Source organism: Cajanus cajan, chromosome 9 (genome assembly GCF_000230855.2).
Source record: "Cajanus cajan strain Asha chromosome 9, NIPB_CcT2T_4, whole genome shotgun sequence".
In the NCBI taxonomy this organism is placed as follows: Eukaryota; Viridiplantae; Streptophyta; class Magnoliopsida; order Fabales; family Fabaceae; genus Cajanus; species Cajanus cajan.
The window spans coordinates 23,968,446-23,990,711 of NC_138525.1; the positions used below are offsets into that span (position 1 = coordinate 23,968,446).

Consider the following 22,266-nt stretch of genomic DNA (forward strand, 5'->3'; position numbering starts at 1 on the left):
ATAATTATTATTATATAAATTGGGCGTTAGAATCGGGCGTTACATTTGTGCTGACAGCAACTATGGGAGCAGAAACTATAGCATGTCTTCAGATGGATTTGGAGGATAATTTTCAACTATGGCATAATTGGCTAGGGCATTTAAGTTATGATGGCTTAAAAACTCTTGCCTCTAAACAAATGGTGAAAGGGTTATCTTCTATCACAACTCCCAGAAATATTTGTGCACATTGTTTAGTAGGGAAACAACACTGAAATGCAATGCCAAAGCAAAGCCTATGGAGAGCATCAAAGAAGCTACAACTGGTTCATGTTGACATATGTGGGCCTATTTAGCCAACATCAAGCAGTAATAAGAGATATATCCTGAGTTTTATTGATGATTTATCACGTAAAACATGGGTATATTTTTTGAGTGAGAAATCATAAACTTTCTCTTTATTTAAAAGTTTCAAAGTACTAGTGAAAAAAGAGGCTGGAGAAAGAATTATCTACTTACGAATAGACAGAGGAAGAGAATTTACTTCCATGGCATTTGAAGAATTTTGTTGAAGCCAAAGGATAAGGAGACAATTGACTATTGCCTACAATCCCCAGCAGAATAAGATTGTTGAGAGGAAAAACAAAACCATCATGAATATGGTTCGCTCAATGCTGATTGGGAGACAGGTTCCAAAAATCTTTTGGCCAAAAGCAACAAAATGGTGTGTTCACATTTTGAATAGAAGTCCCATAGCAGCAATGCAGGAAAAAACCCCTGAAGAAGCATAGAGTGGAGTAAAGCCTTTTGTTGATTATTTTTGGATGTTTGGTTGCCTGGCTCATGTTCATACACCAGACCAACAACGGATTAAGTTGGATGACAAAAGTAAGCAATGTGTTCAATTTGGAGTCAGTGATGAATCCAAGGCATACAAATTGTTTGATCCAGTCAACAGAAAGATTACAATTAGCAAAGATGTAATCTTTGAAGAACAAAAGAATTGGAATTGGGAGCAGAATGAAGAAGAAAATCAATAAGACATTATTGACTCGGGGGAAAGATGAAGAATATGATACTGAGGAACAGCCTGAAAATGAAGCAGACAATGAGGAGCAGTAACACGGAACAAAGACACCAAGTACTGAAAAAATTTCATAAACGAATCTCATATTCCAGCACTTGAGATTCCAGTTGAAGGGAGGGCTAGAAGGCATAGGAGAGAACCGGTTTGGATGACAGATTATGAAAAAGGAGAAGGCTTATCAGATGATGAAATACAAATGCAATGCTAGTGACTGAAGATGATCTAGTGACATTTGAAGAGGTTGTTGAGAGCAAGAAGTGGAAAGATGCAATGGTAAAAGAGATGGAGGCAATAGAAAGGAATCAAACGTGGGAGTTGACTGATTTGCCAAAAGGAGTAAAGCCAATTGGAGTGAAATGAGTATTCAAAACAAAGTTCAAAGAGAATAGAGAAAATGACAAATTTAAAGCAAGGTTAGTAGCAAAAGGTTATGCACAACATTATGGAGTGGACTACACAGAGGTATTTGCACCAATTGCCAAATTAGACACCGTATGTATAATACTTTCAATGGCTACACAATATGGCTGGAACATTTTTTAGTTGGACGTGAAAAGGCACATTTCTTCATGGAGAGCTCAAAGAAGAGATATATGTACAACAATCAACTAGATTTATGAAGAAGGCTGAAGAAGAGAAGGTGTAAAAGTTGAGAAAAGCATTGTATGGGCTCAAACAAGCACCAAGAGCCTAGTACAACAAGAGAGAAACATACTTTGCGTGAAATGGATTTGAAAGATGTTTTTGTGAACATACATTGTTTACAAAATCAACAGAAGGAGGTAAAATTTTAATTGTGAGTCTATATGTAGATGATTTAATATACACTAGAAATGATGGGAGTATGTGTGATGATTTTAAAAGCTCCATGATGTTGGAATTTGACATGACTGATCTAGGGAAGATGAGGTATTTTCTGGGAGTTGAAATTTTGCAGAATGCACATGGAATTTTTATATGTCAAAGGAAATATGTTTAAGAGGTGTTATCTCGGTTTGGCATGAAGGATTGTAATGTAGTCAAGAATTCGATTGTTCCAAGAACAAAGCTGTCTAGGAATGATGCAGGGACTAGAGTAGATGCTACTGTATTCAAACAAGTAGTAGGAAGCCTTATGCACTTGACTACAACCCGACCAGACTTGATGTATGGAGTCAGCTTAATTAGCAGATTCATGGTCAATCCCACAGAAACTCACTGGTCTACAACTAAAAGAATTTTGAGGTACCTAAAAGGGACTACTGAATTTCGGATATTCTACAAGAAAGGGGAAAACACAAAAGTAGTTGATTATACAGACAATGATTTTGTTGGAGACATAGACGATAGGAAGAGCACGTCTGGATTTGTGTTTTCATTACGGGTTGGAGTAGTTTCATGATCTTCCAAGAAGCAACCAATGGTAACATTGTCTACAACAGAAGCATAGTACATAGCTGCTGCATCGTGTGCATGTCAACGTATCTAGATTAAAAGAATATTGGAGACTTTTGGTTTCAAAGAACAAAAAAATATTTTGGTTTTATGTGACAGCAATTCAACTATTCAGTTGTCTGAAAATCCAGTATTTCATGGAAGGAGTAAACACATTGATGTTAGATTTCATTTCTTAAGAAATCTTGTCAAGGATGGAAGCATCAAGCTGAGTTACTACAACACTCAGAATCAATTAATTGACATAATGACTAAGCCACTTAAATTGGAGCAGTTCTTAAAGCTCAGAAGTATGTTGAGCATGATTGAAATGTTTTGGAATCGAGTTTAAGGGAGGAAATGTTAGCAATTAAATAATTTTGTCCATTTCTGTTTCTTTTGTTTTCTCAAGTATTGAGCAATTTCGGTTTCAATAAAATTATGTCCATTGTTGACCTATTATTTAGGGAGTGAGAGCTAAAATTTAGCTCATGACTTAGTTAAAAAATCATCCACGATTTGTGTAGAGGTGGGACCGTCTTTTGATTCTCGCATTTCCTATATAGGTGTAATTCATTTTTCAATTTGAATAATACAAACTAGTACAAAAATTTAGAAATATCATACCCAATTGTGTTCACATTAATGACTGTCATTTTCGAAACAGGGATGTCTCTGTGCACGAAATAAGGTCCTCTATGCCTAAACAAACCCCCTAACTCGGCCCAATGAGAGCCCAACTCTTCAGACACCAGAAGAACAAAGATGACGAGATCCAAGTCCACGAGTATCTACCAAAAGCCCAACATTACTCTTCCCTAAGGCTGATGATAAACACACCTCCACTCTCGTATAAATACACTCCCTTTTTAAAAAAATATATATATATAATGTCTAAATTACCCTTTAAAAAAAATGAAATTCCTAAATTTACACCTTCCTTCCCCGCACCCCCCTTCGCCGCACCCCACACTCCACACTCCACACCCCTCTTCTTCCCAAAGTCTCTTTCCGCTCAATGTCATTAAGTAATATACTTTTACAGTAATTCTGAATAAAAAAAAAGGACTAGCCCCACCATAACCAGCATAAGAAAGGCTCTTTTATAATCATTAGCATTCCGGAAAGTACTTTTACAGTCATTAGCATTCCGGAAAGTACTTTCCGGAATAGTAAAATTATTGTTCATATAATTCCGGAAAGAACTTTCCATAATAGTAACTTTAATATTATGGAAAGTACTTTCCGGAATTATGTAACAAAACATTTCCGGAAAATACTTTCCGGAATAAGAATTTAATATTATGGAAAATATTTTCCGAAACATTTTTATATAATTCCGGAAAGAACTTTTCATAACAGTAAGAAGAAGAAGAAGAGGAGTGCCAGAAAGAGAAAGAAGAGGGGTGTGCGAGGTGCGGGAAAAAAAAAAGAAGAAGAGGAATGCCACAAAGAGAAAGAAGAGGGGTGCGCAATGTCAGCAGGTAGTCTTGTAAGAGAAAGACTCTTACTTGTTCTATGGAAAGAAACACTAGTACAAAAATGACTTTTAAAATCAGAGTTTTAAAATCAGTCATAAAGTATCCATTTTAAAAGTGACGCGGTGGCCTGTACTGCAACAAAACGGCCCCAAAATGACCCGTTCTGCAAGCAGAACGGCCTGTACTGCTTGCAGAACGGGCCGTACTGCTTGCAGAACAGGCCGTTCTGAAAGCAGAATGGGTCGTTCTTCTTGCAGAACGGCTCGTTCTTCTTGCAGAACGGCCCGTTCTGGTGTCGTTTCAGACTAAAGTTTACATGCTTATACAGGATAAGGGAGGTGTGGAGAAGGGAGGTATAAATTTAGGAATTTCATTTTTTTTAAAAGGTAATTTAGACATTTTATATAAATTTTTTAAAAAATGGGATATGTTGATACGAGAGTGAAGGTGTGTTTAACATCTGCCCTTCTCTAATAGGCCAAAGCAAGCTCTGCCGAAGTGGCGAGCCCAAGAATCGTGGAGGCCATGCACTCGTGTGGCGTTCCCATTCTAAAGGGGGTTTCGGTTGAGGAGTGTACGGAGAAACACAGGAAAGTGATTCACTTAGTTAAGTAATTAAGTTGTGCACAAAATTATCCTCCGAATTATATAAAAAAAAAAAAAAAAATTCTTCTTTTCTTTTTTCTAATTTTTTTTTATAGATTCAGCTTAACCTTACAAATTCGGGTACTTTTTCTTCTTTAAGTGAAGATTACTATGTATATGGCTCAGTTACCTAAGGAATGTTGGTACAGACACATGGATTATTTTACGTTGTCAATGTAAAATTAAAACATTTGAAATTATAATTAGATTTTATTTCAGTTTCTTATCTCAATATTTTCGTGTATTTTTAAATAAACTAGTATTTATTATACATAACTAAAATTTATAATAAATTATATATACAAATTATATTTAAAACTTACGTAAGTTATATTTTTTTTATAAAAAATTTATATTATAGTACAATATTATTTTTATTTATTGATAGTATATTTTAAAAATATTAAAATTTATTTAATAAATAAGTATGATAAATTAAAAAAAACAAATTAGCTAAGATAATTTTTTTTTTAAAAAATCTTCTTATTCAAGAAAAGTTCCTAAAGACATTTTTGAATAAAATAGATATTCGTATTTAATATATAGGAGTTGATATAACTTAGAAATATTTTTAATAACGATTTTTATGTAAAAAAAATACAAATATGTAAAAAAAAAAAAAAAGAGTTCTAATTTTAATTTTGTATGAAAAATCTCATTTTGTCATCTAAGTTAAATTTACATCACTTTGTACGAAATCTATATTTGAATTACTTTGTTTAAATTTTCATTATCTATTAAATTTTGTATTTGGGTATATCAATTCAAAAAAATTTAATTTTTATTATTTTGGATAGAACAAAATAATTTTCACTATAGACAAAATTCATTTTAATATTAAAATTTTAAGATTAAACTTTATAAAAATAAACATTAGACATTATATAATTTTAAATAATTTTACATATTATTCAATAATTTTTTTAAAAATATTGATCATTGAAAAAGAAGTAAGAGAAAGAAGAAAGAGGAGGGGAAACTTTGATGGAAAAGAGAGTAAAGAAGAAGAAACATGGAAAAAAAATAGAGATGAGAGAGAAATGAAAGAGGGAGAAGAAAACGGAGAGAAGACTTTGAGAGATGAGAAAGAAAGATGAGAGAGAGAGAGAGAGAGAGGAGGAGGAGGAGGAAGAGAAGAAGAATGTTACAAGTTAGAGATAAAAGAAAGAAGAGAAGAGAGAAGTGAGGAAGATAGAAAGGAGAGAAGGATGGGGAAGAAAGGAGACATGAGAGAGATAGAGGATAGAGAGAAAGGAGAAATAAAAGATATAAAAGTGAATAAATTATTATAGTTACAATTATTTTCATCTAGAAAAATATTATATTTATAATACAATTTTTTCAACTTCAATTTTAACTTATCTATCTAATACGAAAATAAAAATAAAAAATTATGTTTGCAGAATATGTAATATTTACAATGAAAATGTCATTCATAACCAAAATTTTACTTCATATATTATATGTGAGGGATATTATGATGTAGTATATATATATTATAATTTTTTTAAAAAAAAAAGTTAAGTTTGTTGTCGAAGGATATGCAAGTTTATTTTTATCAAAATTTAATATTTTTTAAAATATTATATTATCTGTGAAGCATTGTAATATAATATATGTATATATTATATAAAAGATAAAGGTTGTAAATTGTTAATGGGGCAAAGTACTCCACAATATTCTACGTATATCCATCGCTGAAAGATGTATATATGTCTTTGATAGACAAAGGTCACCAATCCTGAAAGTAATGTATATATGTAAATGAATCACAATTTAATCCACATAATACACAACTTAAATTTACAACTTAAAAACATTCCAAATTATGAAACTTACAATAGTCTTTGCATCTACTATATCTGCTTGGACAACAATAAACAACATCTTCATAATATAATGTCTGACTCATACTCCTAACTATATGAGACTATAAAATAATATAAAAAATAATTTTAAATATTAATGGTAATTTAAAATAAAATAGCTTCATAAAAAACTAAGGCTAAAAACCTATTTTAGTTCTTTATAATAATTGTTTGTTTCAATTTAGTTTCATTTTTATTTTTGGTCTCAATTTGATTCCTAATAAATTAATTGGTTACAATGTAGGACTTCCGTCCAAATTATTTAAACGGAGTTAACTGTTGGCCACGTGGCATGCACGTAGATGCCACATAGATGCATAGGTGATATCAAATTTTTTGAAAACACCTGGAACCAGAACGGCCTGTTCTGAAACCAGAACGGGCCGTTCTAGGTGCACTCTTGGTGTGTTAATTTTGCACCCGGAACAGCCCGTTCCAGGTGAAAAATTAACACACTAGAAGTGCAACCAGAACGGGCCGTTCTAGTTTCAGAACGGGCCGTTCTGGTTCCAGACTGCAATTAATGATTTAGTAAAAAGCATTTCAAACACTAGATTTGGTAATATTGTCAATAGAAATTAATAACTTCAATTGCTAAATAGTTGGACTATACAGTGTATCATTAAGGACAATGCAGTGTATCACTAAAGACAATGGTAACAAATTTATTTCATTGTTAGTCAAACTGGAGTGAACCACTTACTACCAAATTGACACTGTACGGTAAAAGATGAAATGACATAGTATTTTTTCTTGAAGTCATTAACGATGTACCCCAATAACAACAACCTGTTCTTGAAGAGGTAGAACCTAAAGTAAAGGAAAATGATATATAGGACTAACATTTCACCACACAACCACATGCAGGGACGGATCTAAGTTAATCATAGTGGGGGCAGTTGCCCTCACTAAAATTTTTTTCATTCTTTTTTTTATATATAAAATATTAATAATTTTATAAAATATATATTATTAATTATATTTTAATTATCTTGTTATATCTAATATAATAAATACATTAATATATTTTTTATATTTTATTTTATTGTTTAATTATTTTTTATTTTGTGGCAAAATTATCTTCATTTTTAATGAAGAAAAAATTTACTTACTTCAAGATTAAGTCTTGATAGATTTATTTTACTTAATAATTAATGTTCTATATCAAATTTTTAAAAATTTAATTGTTAAATTAAAAAGTTTTTCATGTATAGATCAAATTTATAAAATTTTAAAAAAATTAAAAATCATATGATACTTCGTTAAATTAATTCAAAATAACATATAAAATATTTTTGTTTTAAATGAGTGTAAAAATTTAGAAGACACTAAAAGAAAACAAATTAATAATTTTATTATGTTTATCCTATTAATTTTAAACATTTTATTCCTCTAATTTTAAATAAGTTGCAAAAATTCTTAAGTGACACTTAAATATTTCTTCAGACAGAAAGAGAAAAAGGAAAAGTTATCACTTTATTTATAAGAAAATTGTATTTTATAAAAATAAGTAATTTTTAATTTTTTACCATAAAAAAATATTTTTCAAAATTATTATAGTTCTGGAACGGGCCGTTCTGATTTCAGAACGGGCCGTTCTTATGTACTCGTGGTGTGTTAATTTTGCATGTGGAACGACCTGTTTCAAATGCAAAATTAACACACCAAGTGTGCACCCAGAACGTCCCGTTCTGGTTTCAGAACGGGGCCGTTCTGGTTCCAGGTGTTTTCAAGATATTTGGCATCCACGTGACATTTACCTATGCATCTACGTGGCATCCACGTGACCAATAATTAACTCCGTTTAAATAATTTAGACGGAAGTCCCACATTGCAACCAATTAATTTATTAAGGACCAAATTGAGACAAAAAATAAAAGTGAGACTAAATTGAAACAAACAATTATTATAAGGGACCAAAATAGGTTTTTACCCAAAAATTAATGTTGAAAATTCAAAATACTTACTTTTAGATTTATCCATTGAATCTTCCTTTTTGAAGATAATTCCCCTTAACCTATTGTATCCTATCATGGTTATTGTAAAGGTTAAAATCAAATGTAAAATATATGATAAACATAATGTTTGAACTATTGGAAACAGAACACCTAATTGTCAAATGTCTAAGCTACTTGTTACAATTTCATTCGTTAATTCTTAATTTTTCAATATGTTATTTTGCGAACTGTAAGCCTATCACCACTTAAAATTTGTTGAAGTTTTTTTCTTATTACTTATGTATATAATAGCGTTGTCTTATTAAATCATAGTCAAAAGAGAAAGAATATACCTTATTAGCTTATAATATTAATTGTTTATTTACCTAGAAATAACATACAGTAATTAAAGATATTTCCAATACAAAATAATACAAAACACAATTTAGAGAAAAATCTTATAACAAAATAAATAAATTTTTTAGAAAGAATTCTTACATAAAAGGACAAAGATACAACTAAAATAGTCTTATTAATTTTTTCCCCTTAATTATATAATATTAGTCATTGCATTTATAATATCTAATAAAAAATTTATAATAAATTATAAATGAAATAATCATTTTTAAAATTCAATATATATTTACGTATTTAAATTCATTTTTATATTCAAACAAAGTAAATCTGAAGCGTTTGGCGCCCTAGTAATAGAAATTAGAATGACTTAGTAATAGAAGTGGGAACCGTATACAGGTTCTATATTAATTTTTTTTTTTACCTTTTTTGTAATTTTTATGATAAAAAAATAATTTTCATTGTCTTAAAATAATATATACTATATTTATCATAAAAAATCATAAAAAATATTTCAGACTTCATAGGAGACACAATGAATAGCTCAGTTTCACACTCACATTCACTTCACTCTCACTCTTTTGAAAACTAAGTCCCCGTTTCCTTTCACTTTCTCTCGTTTTCTCGAGAAAAGAGTGAATTTGAGAAACCAATCGCTTAACTGCACAAACAGAACAACAACAAATGGAGATTCCACGTAAACACTTCCTCTCACCGATTTTCTTTCTCATTCTACTTTCGCTCGCCACCGTGGTGGCGCTGCATCGAGGTCAGTTACTCCAATTCGTGACAATCGCCGCTTCAAAACCTGCACATTCTGTTCCTCTAGATCGTCTCCGGACTCAGCTCTCCGGCCAGAATCCACTCCGCGCAGTCGGATACTCCGGCGAACTTTACCGGAAAAAATCCAGCCACCGAATTGGCGGAACTGATTCCGTAAGTTCCAACGCTGATTTGTGACTTCTCTCTCCGTCGATTTTCTTTCCTCTGTTTCATGACTTAATTTATGAGCGTTTCGAAACTGAAGACTCTGTCGCATCAATCATCAGCAGCGTTAATTTGAAGTTTTTTTTTTTTTTTTTGTTATTCTTATTTTCATGCATTTTAGCATTTGTTTGTCCTTAATCACGCAAGAATGAATGAAAATAGCAAATTGAATTGATAATTAATTTGAGTGAACAGAGGAAAGTAGGAAAAGTGGAACAAAGACTCGCGGCAGCAAGAGCTGCAATGCGCAAATCGGAATCAGAAGAGAGAAGCAATCTCACTGCGGCAACCACCACGCACGACGGCGGAGACCACCGTTACGTCCCCGCGGGAGCCATCTATCGTAACCCGCGCTTATTTGACCGGTAACTCCTTCCACTACCTCTCCTATTTCATGGAGACTTAGTTAGTATTATAATAAATAATAAATGTTAACAAAATATATGAAATGTGAAATTGCGTATATATCATAACTTTCATAACCTAATTAACCTAAACATGAAGATACAATATTATCAGCTTGAAGTGTATATATTATTATTATTAGCTTACGGAAATTCAATATTATTCTTCACAAATGATATATACTCTTCACGCTTGTACAATGAGTATTTCATGTAATGAAAATTCAAAGTATTTTCTTATTGTATGTGTATGGATGTATGTTAGGATATGAGTTGTTTCTTAATTAGTTTTTTATTTTTTATTATTTTAAATTATAAATTTTAATAATGATAGAATAAATTCTTTTTTATCATGCAAATTAAAAAAAGTCATCATACAAATTAAAAAAAGACTTGCATGCACTTAAAAATATAATTATTATTTATTTAAAAATTTAAAATTCATTAACTTATTTAATATCATTAATGTAAAATAAATTTTTAAATAACCTAATTATAAAGTATATTTTTAAATAAACTTATAAGTCGTATCAAATTTTAAAAGGTCATATCTATAAATTTTTTTACGATATTAAATAAATTAAACTTAGACTCTAATTTAAAAAAATAAACTTAACTTATATATTTAAAACTTGATATAACCTATTTTCACTCCTAATAACATGTAATGAATTATATTTTAAATTTTCTTTACATGAAATACTCATGTCTAATTGTGTTTCGAAATAGGATATTTATAAAAGTTATTATTATTATTGTTATCAAAATAGAGTTTTCTTCCATAAAAATATAATATAATGAAAAAGTATGATAATATTTATTATAAAAAGCAAATAATTAAAATTAAATTTATAATTTAGTTTATGTATATTTGTACATATAATTATATTTATCATAATTTAAATAATTAATTAAAAATAAACTATTACATTACTTTAATCCTAAAAATAAACTCTAGCACTATGAAAGTATAAAAAACCTATTCACTTTGCTTAGAAGTCACCACCACCGTAATATTTTTATGCCACGTAAAAAAGATGTTTACTTTTCTTTTTCTTCTTAAAAGAAAAACGATAATAATTTGATCTTTTCTTCTGATATACGATAAGGGAATGCGAGTGTGCCACTATTGATTCATTCGCTTCGTATTTTCACACTCAACCTTGTGAATCATGAAAAAGGATGGAGAAGAAATCAATTATCATACTCTTCTGCAAAAAGCTCCTTTGCTATGAATGAACTTTTTATTATTGCAAACACTCAGTGCTAGTGGTAACTGGTATCCCCCTATTTCCATGATTCATATGTATCTTCCATTATAAGAAAGAAAGGGAAAGGCCGAAAGGGGTTATATATAAAGTGTATGTTACTTTACCGGACTAAACATATATTGGCAATGCAATGTTGGAAGCTTATTAGCTAGCCATCATTGCAGCAGACTGCTCCCCATGCCACCCCGTATTTACTATTCATTAATTTCAATAAGCAACCAATCACCACCTTTAAAGGATGATCAAGAAATTCTATTATGGGGTGGCATATAATTAGACTATCTACATCGAAACATAGAATAAGAATATACGATGTAACAATAATATATAACATTCATTCCTTTGGAAGTTTCTGTTATCATCATCATTAGTATTTCAAAATTATTTAATAAGATTGCATTAAGAGCCACGTGATTCTAAAGTTTAGTGTTCAAGAGTGTCTAATAAAAATGGAATCCTTTACGTAGGAGGATTAATTAGTAATTATGCAATAATTGAAAATAATAGTGAGTATGACACATTGGAAAATGATTGTAACTAAATATTTTATTGTGGTTAATTAATTTCATTGTATAATGAATAAAGTTATTCTTAATTATAATAATTTCTCATAATATTTTCAATACTTTTTTTTTCATATCTAGCTATCAACTTATTAAGTTTTTTTTTTCTCTTTTCTTATTGTTAAAATTATTAAGAGAAATCTATCTGAAAATATTATTACTACACGAATATCTTTTGCTACAACAGATACTAAAAAATTTCAGTTAATACAAGTCACTGTTAGATTCCGAATCTTCTTAGGTTTGAATTTAATCTGCATAAGATCTCAACCTTTAAATATTTAATTTATTATTACTAAATGATTAAAATGTGTGTAATAAAATTTTTTTAACCTTCTGATTACAACTGCAAAGTGAGTGGCTCAAATGTCAACTCTAGAGGATTTTCGTTTTCCAATTGACCAAGCATGTTTTATCATTTCATTACAAAAAATTATTCGTGCATAATTTTGATGAGATTCTTTGGTTTACGTACGGTTACCTTTTTTAGATATGACATTTCTATAACAGGCTCATTAAGAGAGTGAAATTCTCACTTTTCTTATTCTTTGCATTAGTTACTGTTACTTTAATTCACTATTGACCCTAAGTTAAGATCATGACTAATTTGTAATTAAATTAATAGTAATTATTATAATTACAGAAGCTACTTAGAGATGGAGAAAATATTGAAGGTGTACGTATACCCCGAGGGTGAGCTACCAATTGTTCACGATGGTCCGTGCAAGGACATATACTCAATTGAAGGGAGGTTCCTCCATGAGATGGAACACGGCGCTGCCGCTGGGAGGTTTAGGACCAACAACCCCAATGCTGCTCACGTTTACTTTTTGCCATTCAGTGTCACTTGGATGGTCAAGTACCTCTATACTCCACTCTCATACGATATCACTCCTCTAAAGCAATTTGCCTCTGACTATGTGAGAGTGATATCTACAAGACACCCCTTCTGGAATAGAACTAATGGTGCAGACCACTTCATGCTTGCCTGTCATGATTGGGTTAGTGCAACTCCCTTATTATTTTATCTATGTTTAAAAACGTTTTTAAGAGTCTTTGTATGAAATATATTCTTTATTTTCAGTGAAAATTTTTTTCTCAAAGTACTTCTAATTTCTATTTAAATAGATTTTATACATATTTTTTTTCCTTGAGTTAGAGAAATTACTAAAAGGTCTGAATTTGATAACATATGAATCCAATCAATTTAATATATAATATGTTATTAATTATTTTTATTGATTAAAAGACATAATTATATGTTACGTGGAGATTAATTAGGATCACAAAGATATTCCAGACCATATATATGATAATTTCTTCATGTCAAATTAAGATATAATTGAACCATGTGATCGCACTGCACTTTCCATGTATTAGTTTTAGGCTTGCATAATGCATGAAATGAATTTGTCAAAGTTTGCTTCCTTGCCAAAATGAACAACTTGTTACCAGCCGCTGATGTCTAAATATAGGAGCTTAAACAAATCCTTTACACATTAGTACTTGAGGAGAAAGTAATGTATGAATCATTACGTGTTCATCATCGTCACCAATTTTTACGTGCATGACACCTAAAATATCAATTTATAAATAAACGGTTAATAAAATTCTGGTGGTCCTCTTGGAGATTGGTCGGAAAATATATAAGTGGTGGTCTTCTAGTAATCAAGGGTATTTCCAATAAAGAAAATAGACATTGGTCTTTGGAAAAGCTTGATAGTGTGAACCAACAAAACTTTATGCCGCTAAGAATTTTAGACACAGAAATAACACGAGAAAGAGTCTTATTTGGTAAATTTCATGATAAGTAATTTCAATATAGAAAAATATGAAAGAAAAATAAAATGAGATTTTTTATAAACTAAAATTAATTTATGAATAATTTAATTTGTAGAAGTTTTCTTTATTATTATTTTTAAAAATTTTAATATAATTTATGTATAAATTAATTCCAATTTATAAAAAACTTATTTCAAATTTTCTTTTAATTTATTTTTTTAAATGTTTCAGAAAAAAATTATCCAAACATGTCAACTCATTGAATTTGAATTTAACTTGTGTTTTGGCCCCAAATTTTCTGCAGGGTCCTCATGCTTCACGGGGCAATCCCTTCCTCTACAACACCTCAATCCGCGTCTTGTGCAACGCCAACACTTCAGAGGGGTTCAACCCTCGAAAGGACGTGTCGTTACCAGAAATCCACCTCTACGGAGGCGAAGTCTCCCCTAAACTTCTTTCACCCCCACCGGACACCACCCCCCGCCGCTATCTCGCCTTCTTCTCCGGCGGTCTCCACGGCCCAATCCGCCCCTCCCTCCTCCGCCACTGGAAAAACCACGACGAAGCCATTCGCGTCTACGAGTACCTCCCCAAAGACCTAGATTACTACTCCTTCATGCTCGACTCAAAGTTCTGTCTTTGCCCAAGTGGGCACGAAGTGGCCAGCCCCAGAATCGTGGAGGCAATTTACGCCGAATGCGTTCCCGTGATCCTGTCTAAGTACTACGTCTTGCCCTTCAGTGACGTGCTGCAGTGGGAAGCGTTTTCGGTGCAGGTGGATGTTTCAGACATTCCTAGATTGAAAGAGGTTCTTAGTGCCATTTCGGACGAAGAGTATCGGAAGCTTAAGGAGGGAGTGAAGGCTGTGAGGAGGCATTTTACACTGAATCGGCCTGCCAAGAGATTCGATGTTTTTCACATGATCTTGCACTCTATATGGTTAAGGAGACTAAACATGGAACTCACATAGACGTACGTTTTCCATTTTCTCATCTTATTCATATTATATAGTGGTTCTGGCCTTGAAATAGGAATCCCGGGGGCTTTGTTTGAAGATAAATTGTATTTTGCACTATTTTTTTTTGTTCCATTAGTGGCATCTGCATATAGAGTTAGTTTATATACTAACCATTTTTTAAAATTTGAGAAATTCTATACTACTTTACAAAAATTTAGGATTTTCATACTGTTAATGAGAAACTCGCTCTTTCTTTTTGTCTTTGTCTTGATTTATCTAAAGTCATTGAATTATTGGCCTAAAAATTAACTATACCAAAATTCTTAGATTTCTCTTTGTATTATAACTACTCTTCAAATTCTCAGCATCTATAAGTAGCCATGCCAATAGCCCAATAGGCCAATACACAAATTAATATAGAAATTTTATGATATCTTAATTTTTTTAAAAGATTTTTGGTATTGTTATTATGAAGTTCTTTCTCTTTCACTCTCTTCTTTAATCAGTGTATCTAAATTTATTCAATTATTGGCCAATGTACTATAATCCCTAAATTTCTGAGTACCATAGCAGCTAGATTTTAATTATGCACAGACAGAAGAATATATATAAAAAAATAATAATGATTTTATTTACAGAGCCCCCAGCGGGTAGCGATAGCTGGGGGTATTCAGAATTTCTGAACACAACCTACGTACATTACTAATAGATACATTTACATATCCATATAACTAGGTGAAATTGAGCTGAACTACAACTACTTATATACGCATATAACTACGTAAATGGGATTCATCTAGACTTGACTTTCATAGAATGAAGCCATGAGAAAGACGTTCAATCCTAGATCTTAGCATGCCTCCGAATGAGAGAGGGGATGACTGTTTAGGTGAGGCTGTAGCTGTAGTAGGCTTTCTTCTGCTAGTGTCATTATTCTTGACACGGAGCGTGACGATTGGACCCATTTCCCTCTTCACTGTTTTGCTGAAGTATTCAATGTCAACCTCGTTCCCTGATATGTCCCTCACATAGAAAGCATTCACAGATTTCTCTCCACGCGTTTCAACATCTGCTCGAACAACCACGAGGCCGTTCTCTCTGAGTACTCGGGTTATGTCAGAGAGCAATCCAACTCTATTGTCTGCACACAACTCTAACCTAACTCCCTGCACACATATATATATTTCAAGTTAAGCAAAAGCAAATATATACATATATACATACATATATATATATATATATAAAAGTGATGAATTGATAGTAATAATGGAGATTATGGCCAATCTATATGCTTAATTTAATTACCTCACAAACCCGGCGTTCTATAGCTGCCTCTAAACATTTCATTACTCGTTCCTTCTCGCATGCTGTATCTAAAGCATATCCGTCTACGTGTCTGATAAAATACTCCTGTAAACCCATTAAAACATGAAATTAATTAATTCATCATGGTAAATGAGGAATACTATATCGATACTTAATTACCTTAAAAACACATAAAATTAGTCTAATAAAACTAGGAAGTAGACATCTCACTTGAAACTTTTGAAAAGAGTTTACAAATTGAGCTAGAAATTGTTAAAATTAAATATTCAAGGAGTTTAGCGTAAAATAGTGTTAAAGATGTATCATGTATGTATTTATGTAACAACTTTAGCTCTGATATCAATCAGAGCTTTTAAATGTACTATGGTTTTTCATTTGTTTTGCATGAACAATTGAGTGGGCAAATAGTGGGTAGTATGTACACTCTCAGCAGTCAGCAAAAGAAAGAAAAAGTGATAGATGAAGGCATGAAGCAAATGATGTAACTAAAAAATGAATAACCCGTAAAAAATTAAGATGCTGCAATCAATTAGCCACTAATTTTTATGTACCTGAAATGCATAACCTGCATGGGAACTGATGGAAGCGTGGAAAATTACGTACTGCATGTCCGTCAACGTGCAAACAGTGTCAAACATGAGCCTGGGACGGTCCTTGCACTCGATGCTGACAATGGAATACCCCTTTTGGTCGCAGCTTTCAATCGTGACCATCCTTTTCCTCCCCTTATTCATCTCCTTGGGCGACGAGGGAGTCTCGAAGTCCCTAACGGAGAGCATAAGCTGGTGCAGCCTTCGCTCCACGGTGGTCATGGTGCCCTCGCCGGCGAGAAGCTCCGAGGTCTTGACGTCGGGGTGGCTGCCGGCGCCGCCTCCGCTGGGGTTGGTGGTGGCGCGCAGCACGGTGGTGAGGTGGTCCTCTATGGAGGCCAGGCGAGAAGGGTCGTCGATGGCAGAGTCGGTGGACTGGTCGGAGATATAAGCCACGCATGCGAGCCTGGCGTTGTGGCTCCACGCGTGGGCCTCCACGATGTTGCAGTGGAGGTCGGCGAGGGCGGCGGAGATCTCCGAGAAGAGGCCGGGGCGGTCGGCGCCGGTCATCTCTATGGCGGTGTGTTGGTCGTTGGGGTGGGGGATCAAGGGGAAGAGCTTCTTGGAGTGGCTCTTGTAGTTGGCGATTGTTGGCATCACCGAGTTGGTGGCGGCGGCGGCGGCAGCGGTGGCAGCGGTAGCGGTGATGTTGGTGTATTGTTGTGACGGTGGGGAGGCTCTTGATCTTCCTATGGCCTGCATGCATGCTTTTTCAGATTTACGTACCCTTTACTACCCCATTTCTATGTAACAAGAAGAAAGAACATGCAAAACTAATCAGAAAATTAAGTTTTTTTTAATCCAAAATTAAAAGGTTGAAACTTAATTAACTTGTTTAGATTAGGGTTTTTTTTATCCAAAATTAAAAGCTTGAAACTTAATTAACTTGGATGTAATTTGTCGAGTGTTTTTATCATTGTTTTTGAAAAAAATTCGGTAGTGAAAAGCAAAAATTAATACAAAGATCTCATGTAAAATTAAAACTTAGGAATTTAGTTTAGTAATTTGTACTAATTATTTGATTGATTTTTTTTTGTTACGTGAATTATTAAAATAAAATTTTAATTCCAATTAGAAAATGCTGCTAAAAATGTCTACTAAATTACATTTATGTTTTTTTTTTCAAATAAAACTAAATTTTGTGTTTAGAGTTAAATTTTTCCAAATACTCGTAAAAAATCTACGAAATTAAATTTATCTCTCATATACTGAGGCTGACTATTCATGTAATGGAATATGATTATTTCCATAATTTGTACTATTGCATTTGAATTAAAATTAGAGTTTCGGTTCCGTAATTTGTAGTGATTTTTTATTATTTTTTTTTGTACATGAATTATTAAAGTAAAAATCTAATTCTAATTCTATTTATTAACTCTTTTTTATAAATAGAAAAATATGATAACATATCAAGTCAAGGTTGACTAGACTTACATGATTCCGGATCATACACTAATTTTTCGTGTTAAAAAATATAAAATAAAGAGGCGTGTGAGATAAATGTTTTTCATCTAAAATAGATACCCCTCCGTTTTTTATTTATAATCATTTTAGTATTTTTTTTCATCGTCATTTTTTTAAAATCCATAATTTATTAATTTTTTTATTTTTATTTTTAATAATTAATGTATTTACTGAACAATGTGTGTATTCATTTTTTAATGTACTTATTTCTTTTTTAACTACATAAAAAGTATAACAGAAAAATAAGTAATAAATATTTCAAAAAAGTAAAATACCAATCATTTTCTTGTGTATAATCTTAAATGTAAAAAAAAAAATATGGATGGAGTTTTTTTTTTTTGAAACATCTTTCTAGCTAGCCCCACAAGAAATGGAAAACCAATATTTTTTGTTGGGAAATAGCAGTACCTGTTGGATGTCGTTAATCACTTTCTGGTCGCTTAGTTTGTTGCCATTTTCATCTCTGACATGAAACACTGCAAATGAATGATACATGAATTTTAATTAGACTGAAATGCATATTTAATTTAAATATGTAAAATTGATAGAAGAGATTTAATTAGTGCGCACCATCCATGAACCAACCAGCATCAGATGAAATAAAGCTTTTGCATATTTGAAGGTTCATGTCCGTCAAAATTTGCACCACTTCTAGAAGGAGACCCTGTTTGTTAACGCTATCAACCTGAAATGAAACAGTGATGTATTTTTCAAATTAAACCATGTTCTTGCATTGTTAATCATTACTTGTTAGCTGGATTGTAATAAATGTATTCGAAAACTTGCAAATGCAACGTAAAAGATTTTGATGTTCATGTGATTGTAAAAATGTGACCCACATAGGTCGTATTTGTGAACAATTTTCTGCAATGAAGCAAAACCGATCGAATGTAAAATCTTGCTAATTAATTTGAACAGTTTTATTGTAATATTCTGTAATCAAGGTACGTACCTTCACCACTGTGCATCCTTCCATGCTTTCATTGTCAATGCAAACTTGGCAACTATAAAACGAATTAACATACGTGAGTTGCATGGAAAATTATTCAATTTTTCATTGCATGTGATCAAACAAATTTGAAACCTAATCTGAAGAGTTTGAAGAATTACTTACGGTGGACCATATATTCTTTCTGGGAGAGTATCGAAATCAGGATCAAAGTAAGGTGAACAAACGCTATTCATATTGCAGAAAATGAAGGGCGCAAAGAACACGGAATTAATTCTTAGAAAATGCTAATTATTGTGGAAAATTTCAACGGGGCGAGAGAAGAGGAATGGAGGTGTTAATTGTTAGCTTCAATCGTAGATAAATATATGACAACCATTCATAGTTCATGGCAATAACCAACCAAGTGACAACTAAGCACGTGCATGAAGAGGTAGTCAAATGTTACCACGCACGCAAGAAGAGCGAATTTCTAGATCAACATTTAAACGTTGAGCCTAAATGTAGGGCATGATTGTAGAAGTACTATTTCATTGTCTAAGAGAATGTTTATATTTATGGAAGACTTAATTTCTAATTTTGATTAAAAAAAAATATATTTGATAATCTGAATATGGATCTGAAAAATAGTGCCGTGGTCCCCTATAGAGTCCTAGAAATTATATACTATGTAGATAGATAAATATTCTCATGAAGTTCATGTTAAAATGAAAAATATAAAATCCTTTTATGTTTATATAATTACTTATTTAGTTATATCAATATGCTTTTGATCCAAGTGAATTTAGATTATTCACTTAAGATATTAAACGTGAATATTATGAATAAAAAAAATAACATTTAGAGAGAAAAAATTTGGATAAAAATGGTTAATTTTGTTGATGAATACTTTGTCCCAGCTACAAGATGATTCAAATATTACTTAATTTATATTTATTTTAAATTTTATTATTTAAATTTTAAATCTAGTTATAACATTCTTTATATTTTAACAATACATATTCTTTACGATTGATGATGCAAAAAGACAAGTTAGAAATATATATATATAAAAAATAATAATAATAATAATAATAATAATAATATACTTTACTTTAAAATGAATGCTCACATACAACCAATTATTATAATAGTTAATTATTGATTTTTATTTAATGATTATAATTCTACTTTATTACTTAAAATTTATTATGCATTTTAAAATAGCATACTTTAATTCATTAAAAAATGGTTAAATAGTGACATGCATCATATAATAATACAATATTTTTATAAGTAACTTTTACTTAATATATATTGATATATTATTAAAAAGTGTAAATATATATTATAATGATATGTAATGTATGTTAAATCTCATTCAAAATTAATATTAAAATTAACTATATAATAAATATATTTGTATCTATATATTTTATATTTATAATAATACTTTGTATGTCATACATTATATGTAACTTTTTTTTATAGTAATAATTATCAACGTGCATATTCAATTGTTTTGTAAAGAATTTCTTTTTCTTGCCTTCTTTTTCCTTCTATAACAATTAATGTATATTTAGTTTCGGCTTAATAGTTGGAGTTGCATAATATGAACAAAATATGAAGTTTGAATATAATATTGTTGTGTTGTTCTATTATTGTAATTTATATTGATTAATAAAAAATAGTATGTTTAGTTATTTTCTACTTGTTAATTTCATTTGTTCCAACTGTTTAATTTTCCTGCAACTTTATATTTGGGCTCCTTAACTTAATTAGAATTAGTGGTAATTTCATTTTCTGAAACTCTGACGAGGGTAAATCAAAATGTCACGTTGTCAATGTTATATATGTATTAACGGAAAAGTCGATGCAATAGAAAAAGTTACACCGAATCAAAGCCATGGAAATTAGAATAGCCACTTAGGGCATCTCCAGTGGAAGTAACTCATTTGAGTTGTTTCATGCATTGAAAAATAAAAGAAGTGGTCTCTAGTGTGCCATATCAGCATTAAGCAACTCAAATATAAATTTACTTCAATAATAAGAAATTTTAAGAAATTCAACTTTTAGAATTTTTTTCTAATCATTTATGAACCAAATTTAAATTTTTATTAAAAAGGATAATTACGCTTCAATGAAAAAAAATAAATTATGAGAAAAAATACACAATAAGTAAATATTAAAAATAAAATAAAGCAATAATAAATACATAAATATTATACAAAATTAATTTTCATCATTATTATTTTCGAAACGTTTCTAAATATGTTCAATAAGATCTGCTTAAAATCTGGTAAGGAACGGTTGCTTGAGGAAGCAACTCTCTCTCTTCTTCAAGCAACTCATGTTGCCACGTCAAAATCCTCCAATGACAAGAAATCGAGATTTGAGTTGCTTTATAGGACAAGCAACTCTCATTGGAGTTGCTCTTAATTACTTCAAGTAATTGGACTGTAATTACGAGTGGTTGATAAAAGATTGATTATAGAAAATTTTGCTGATTTGGTGGGTCCCATACCATTGCCAATGCTTCAAGATTAACTTAAATTATACAAAATATGTGGGAGACAATCGATCAACAATGACGCGAAGAAAACGAAAATCCAAAAGTCAAACTAAGTTATCTCAAGCCACGTTTTGTATTTGATTTTTTTTTTTGATGATATATATGATTTTTCTTCATACCACACGTTTCCGCAAAGGCAAATTCTTCTGTCGCATTTTACAGTGTAGCTTGACTTTCCTCGACCAATCAAATGTAGACATCTCATTTAATGATGTTATCTCATTTATTAATAAATTTTATCTCATTTTAATTAAGATTTTGTTATTTGTTAATAAGTTTTTTGTAAATCAAATATCTCCCTAATCCAGGATCGTTGGGTCTGTACTGATATTTTATGCACCCTGAACAAAACGATAAATATGGGTTTTTCATGTATTTTTTTTATAATTATGTTAGTGGCATAATATTATGTTATCTATTGTCGTGAAGAAATTGGACCGATTACCCTCATACCTTTTATAGAAGAGTTCAGTTTAATATTATTTGAATTAATAACTTGTTGATATGAGTTTTTATATATATAAAGATTTTAAAATATAAATATTTAAAACATAAAAATAAATACACAATTTAATTAAAAAGACATGTTTTTATTACATTAATCAAATAATATAATGTTAATAAATTATAAAAAGATGTATTATCATGTCTTTGAAT

The 22,266-nt window shown here is 31.1% G+C and overlaps 2 protein-coding genes across 3 annotated transcripts; one reads left to right on the forward strand and one right to left on the reverse strand.

The window, feature by feature from the left end:
- Positions 1-9,046: 9,046 nt before the first annotated feature.
- LOC109788349 (putative glycosyltransferase At5g25310) lies at positions 9,047-14,986 on the forward strand. Its single transcript, XM_029269236.2, has 4 exons — positions 9,047-9,700; positions 9,947-10,116; positions 12,633-12,990; positions 14,076-14,986. Exons 1-4 carry the CDS (start codon positions 9,449-9,451, stop codon positions 14,739-14,741), a joined length of 1,446 nt encoding a protein of 481 aa, XP_029125069.2. The 5' UTR covers positions 9,047-9,448; the 3' UTR covers positions 14,742-14,986.
- Positions 14,987-15,332: 346 nt separating this feature from the next.
- LOC109788350 (ACT-like superfamily protein) lies at positions 15,333-19,402 on the reverse strand. 2 transcript variants are annotated; one of them, XM_083064032.1, is made up of 7 exons: positions 19,224-19,402; positions 19,062-19,113; positions 18,680-18,794; positions 18,518-18,585; positions 16,607-17,341; positions 16,035-16,139; positions 15,333-15,895 (listed from the first exon to the last, which is right to left on the reverse strand). In XM_083064032.1, exons 1-7 carry the CDS (start codon positions 19,292-19,294, stop codon positions 15,539-15,541), a joined length of 1,503 nt encoding a protein of 500 aa, XP_082920158.1. In that variant the 5' UTR covers positions 19,295-19,402; the 3' UTR covers positions 15,333-15,538. The 2 variants fall into 2 exon arrangements, with proteins under 2 accessions (XP_082920158.1, XP_082920159.1); XM_083064033.1 differs by lacking the exons at positions 19,062-19,113; positions 19,224-19,402 and having other exon boundaries at positions 16,607-17,388; positions 18,680-18,726.
- Positions 19,403-22,266: the final 2,864 nt, after the last annotated feature.